We start from the raw sequence: 5,302 nt of genomic DNA on the forward strand, positions 1-5,302 counted from the left end.
CCATGGTGTGTTCAATACTTTTTTCCTGTGTTATTGCACTTAATTCCACATAATCACTATTTATGGATTTGAATGTTGTGATTTCTTTTTATGTGTGGATTATTTGAGTTAATACCAGTGTCTGGAAGAAATGTCACATGAATTGCATCTTTGGAAATAAATGTAATGACAAAAAAGTGAATGCGTTCAATACTTATTTCCCCCATTGTATATATATGTACGTATATATATACATATATATGTACGTATATATATATAACATAATATATACATATAACATAATATAAAATAGTTAAAATAAAATAATAATTGCGACAAATTGCACTTACCTTGGTACAGTATGCGTAAATTAGCCAATGTGGTCTGGCATTACAAAGTCTAGACCAGGGGCGTCCACACTTTTTCGGCTTGGGAGCTACTTTTCAAACAACCGGGGTAAAGTGATCTACCTACATTTAAAACTATAAATATATATTTACTACTTTGATTAAATGGCTCTAGTTCTATGGCACAATACCGTCTGACTCAATACTTCTATGGTCCTTAATTTAGCCCTAGTAATTAACATCTTAAAATAGAATTAAAACTATTTGTTTATTTAAATGTAATTGTTCTTGATCTAACAGCACTCCCTTTGAGAGCTACTGGTAGATCCTGATCTACTTATTGGGCAGCCCTGGTATAGAGTCTTCTATGGATGTGCGATTTCCTCAACAATTCTGGATAAGGTCGTTACATGAAAAATTAAAATAAAAAAAAAACTAAATGTGAGTAACTCATGTACATGAAGGGCTCATTGATCCATCTCAGGGAGTTAGTCCCAGTACTAGAGACAGTACCAGTCATTCGGCAGTCTTCATTGGCAGGACCTTGAAACTAAATATAACCAGGAGTTGATTTTCATCTCCAGATAAATAACTTGTTTGAATTATTGCCATTATTGGACACACATTTGTACAATTAATTCTTTTTTGTTTGGCAATGGTCCTCTTAAAACTGGAACCAAAAGATTCTACTCTGACCAGCGATTTGAAGCAATTTATTTAAAACGAAAATCAACCGTTGCCAGTGTCAGCTTAGAGGTTGAATCCTTCGGAGGTGGGAATCAATTGACTATGCCTTTAGGCATTGCTGGTGTGGAGAATGTTGTTGTTGGTAAATGTCAAGTCCTACTGTTTAGGTGTCTGAAATCTAAACTGTGGGTTTTGCCCCCTCCCTCCCCCCCCCCTCATTAACATTGTAGATTCTTTTTTGGGTCGGATTCAGGAGCGTCTGGAAAAACAAAAGCATTTGAATACGGAATTCAATGCCCTGTTGATGGAGTCACTGGGCATTCAGTGTGGCTGAGAACTGTTTTCATCCCAGTGAACGTATGAGAGAAACGGGAGAACTCCTGGTGGTTTGAATGAATATTTGTCTGAGTCAGGTTTAGATTTCTTTACCTGGTGTTCTTCACCTTCCACCTTCCTCTATCTCTTTGAATTCCTCCTGCTTCCTCTCCTCCATTTCCTCCTCCTTCCTTGCTCTTGTCTCCTCACCACAGGGTAAGGGTTACAGCGTATTGCTTTTTGAAGTAGACATTTGCATAATCAGATTAGAATGCGATTGTCAGTGGACTCCCCCATCAGAGGGTGCTCCAGAGGAGAGAGGGTGTTGTCCAGCTCAACAATGAAGCACTCCCCTCCTCTCTCACCCTGCAACCAGTCCTGCACCTGCATCCCATCCACCAGCCCACGGCCGACTGCAGGTCAGCTGCGGCAGCCAGGCACAGCTAGGACATGGAGCTGTGCAAGGATTGAGGAAGAGTGTGAGGGAAAGGGGGGAGGAGGGAGTGGGAGTGAATGAAGGGAGTGGGAGGGCAGGGGTTGAGCTACGATATTTAAACATGCAGAGTGTGAATTGGCTTTAAGGGGATAAAGAGCTCAGGGCCTATCAGTTGGCACCCAACTCCAGAAATTCTTTTTCATGGGCGTCTCACCCGGGAGAGCGAGGGGCTGCCTGCACTGATCTGGCCCATTGTGATAAGGGATTCAGACAGTGTGTTAGACGCTGATAAGGAAATGTGCTCTCAATACACGATTACCCACATACTTGGGAGAGAATAGTCAATCAAGCAAATATACTTGGTGAAGGGAATAAGAAGGAACAGATTTATTTTTATTATTTTCACCACCAGGATTTCATAATCCCGTCAGGAAGTGGAGGTCAGAGGAGCGCTCGTTCTGCCATTGGATGATTTCTGTAAATACGGTGTATCAGCAAAATATATTTCACAGCTCATGTAGGAACGCTCAGGCTGTCACATGCCTCCTACCTAATGTGTCAAATTAGTGTCAAGCTAATGTAACATGTAACAGTGCTAAGGCTAAATTACTCAATAAGGATTTTTTTTTTTTTACGTCGCAGCCTTTTATACATGGTGATAAACACCTTTTAGTTTAATCACTTATTTTCTCATGAAATTGTATATTTCACCCTTAATTTGAACATTTGGTAAAATTCCCTATATTCCTGCTCTGGGGTCAAACCACTGATACTGTGTAGTTTTTGGTGGATTTTTTTCTGTTCTTTTCTCTTTTTTTTCATCACTAAGTGTCACCTGTCAGTTCCCACAGGCCTCCAGTCAGTGTGTCCAGCTGCCCTCTGCTCCATTTACACACTATTAGCCGGAATTTAACAACCAGGGTGAAAGAGCCTGAAAACCAGCCAGTGTTTACTCTTCAGCTCAGTTTGTCGCAGCTTTTGGCTCAAAATGAGACACATTTTGTACGTTGACAATAGCTGATTAGATGTGTAGAAGTCTGACGTCGGTGTAAAACGAAGGGTAAACAAAGGTAACGGCCACAAATGCAACTGAGGGAAACGAAAAAAAAAAAAAATCAAGCAGCAGGTTTGGTTTATTGGTTTATTGGTAGTAATTACTGGGAGCTGTCCATTAGTTGTCAAGGTGAGCCATATTGCTTTTTATGGATCAACATTTTTATTATTGAGGTTGTTTATACTCTATCGTTGCCAGTATCTGAGGTTTTCCTGCAGGCCACACAAAATGGCTTGGCGGGCCGCATTTGGCCCCCAGGCCTTGAGTTTGACACGTATGCTGTAGAGGGAACGTGTGATGTGCTGCATCAGCATGTGATTTAAATCTCAACAAACAGCAAAAGGAAAAGTGGTTAGTTCGTTTGCCTTACAGCAGGAAGATCAGTGATTTAAACCCTGTATATGTATATATATATATATACATACATACATATACTGTATACATATATATATGTACGTGTGTGTGTGTGTATATTTTAATTCTAGGTACCGGCCTGACAATTTATGGAATCTGAAATATTTTATATAATAATGATAAAAAACAGTCAAATACTATCCATTAAATTCTCCTTTATTTTGTTGTATTTCTATTGTTTTGGAAAGTATTTTCAAATACTTTCAGAAATATTCAACAACAGAGTGAGAGTGAGACAGGATTTACTTGAGAAGAATACATGACCACCTGCAAACTGGTCAACTGGTCAGTGATTGACTTCAGACTGACCTCTGACCTCAGGGGTCGCAAGTTAAGCTGTGTCACTTTTCTCACAGACCTCTGGTCAATGGGCAATGAGCTGAGGGCAGCTTCTGTCCACACGGTCATCACAGGACATTTGGACAAGTGTCCGTGGGCTCCATGAGCCTGGACAAAGACGCAGCAGCTCCACTCTTAACTTCACATCAGTTGTGTCCTGGTTGATATCGATTGGTTCAGAGAGAGAGAGATGCTCCTTCTGACACAGTATTACAGACGATAGTCACTGCAGTAACCACACTCTGACATCATAGTCAGAACACTGTTTTAATGGAGCTGTAGGATTCACCGAGTATTATTTAAAGTTTTTTTGTTTCTTTTTTTGTTTGGTGACAGCAGAAAGAGAAATGAAATACAATGATTGGAATAAATAAATTCAAGAAATTAAAACAAATCTATTTTATAAACAAATCCTTTATTGAATAAATAGTTGAAATAAATACCATACTGTATTAAAAAAAATAACTTACAAAAGAGGTATTAGAGGATCATGCACACACACACTTCACAGTAGACAATCAGTTCTTTCTTCTTTGGCCATGTGACATGCCTTCTTTACAGACAACAACAGAAGATGCTTGGTGAGGTTTAAATTTTTTTTAGAAATGGATTGTCAGTTTTTTTCCCCCCTCAAACTCAGGAATCCAATCCAAGATATTGCATTTTTTTAAATGATGAGAAACTTCCTTTGAAAATCGTTGTTAGTGAACAGTTCAGACGAAGAAACAAAGCATGTCGAGTTAAATAAAAAGTGCTACTGGCTTTGTGAGAACAGGCTGAGCCTTTATCTCCTCTCATGTCTCACAGAATCTAATGCTTTAGTAGAGAAAATCCTCCCTATTTCCTCATTTGGCAAAACATCCCACCATGCCCCAAAAATAAAGGAGTTTCAGGCAGGATGGCAGTGAGGTACGCTAACATGATGACATTACAGGGAACAGAGTTTATCCAGGTTTTACACATCATGCTGCTAATTATAACTTAACACAGATCAGAGTGGATGCAGCTGCATGAGGGTCCACGGAAATCACACGTCTTCTGCTCTGAGTCACACAGGTGACAGGACAAGGATAGTTTCAGAACCAGGAAGTTAGGATCCATTCAGAGTTTGTCTTTTTTTTATGTCAAACTAAAACAACAGTTTATTTTATTTTATTTCTACCAGGCCTCGGTGCTGTCAGAGCTGGACCCCGGTGAAGGAACCTCAGTGTCACTGATCCACGTGTGTGCAGGAGACTGCAGTCGCTCCATGTTGCCTTTGAGCAAGTTGAGCAGAGCGGTGGAAGAGTGTCCGGCCGGTTGACCTCCCTGGCTCTCCAGCAGCTGCACCAGGAAGTTGATGTAGCGCATGGCCAACCTGAGGATCTCGTTCTTGCTCAGCTTCTTCTCAGGAGGATGAGTGGGGATGAGTTTACGCAGCTCCGCAAAAGCCGTGTTGACGTTGTGCTGGCGCCAGCGCTCCCTTGTGTTGGTGAACACCTTCCTGGTCATGGTGAGGAGATGATCTGAAAATTGAATTTTCAACCAATCAGAAAAACGTCTTCTCAAAAGTACTTTTTCAGCCAAAACATTTTCAAGGTTTTCTTTGCTGTTTCTGATAATAGAATGATATTCTGACTAGTTTGTTTTGACTTTGTTTTATAAAAAAGCAGCTTGTGCTAATTAACTGTTTTTTTTAGTAAAATATTAATATTAAAATGATAAAATATTAAATTATTATTATTAATATAT

General features: G+C 39.9%; 1 protein-coding gene across 1 annotated transcript in view; it reads right to left on the reverse strand.

The window, feature by feature from the left end:
• Positions 1-3,926: 3,926 nt before the first annotated feature.
• Positions 3,927-5,302, reverse strand: part of tal2 (T-cell acute lymphocytic leukemia 2) — a 2,359-nt gene continuing 983 nt past the window's right edge. Inside the window, exon 2 of the mRNA XM_008335923.3 lies at positions 3,927-5,076. Within this exon, the coding sequence (XP_008334145.1) occupies positions 4,730-5,062 (333 nt within the window). The 5' untranslated portion in view covers positions 5,063-5,076 and the 3' untranslated portion in view covers positions 3,927-4,729. The remainder of the gene's footprint in view (positions 5,077-5,302) is intronic.

Source organism: Cynoglossus semilaevis, chromosome Z (genome assembly GCF_000523025.1).
Source record: "Cynoglossus semilaevis isolate Cse_v1.0 chromosome Z, Cse_v1.0, whole genome shotgun sequence".
Taxonomy (NCBI): Eukaryota; Metazoa; Chordata; class Actinopteri; order Pleuronectiformes; family Cynoglossidae; genus Cynoglossus; species Cynoglossus semilaevis.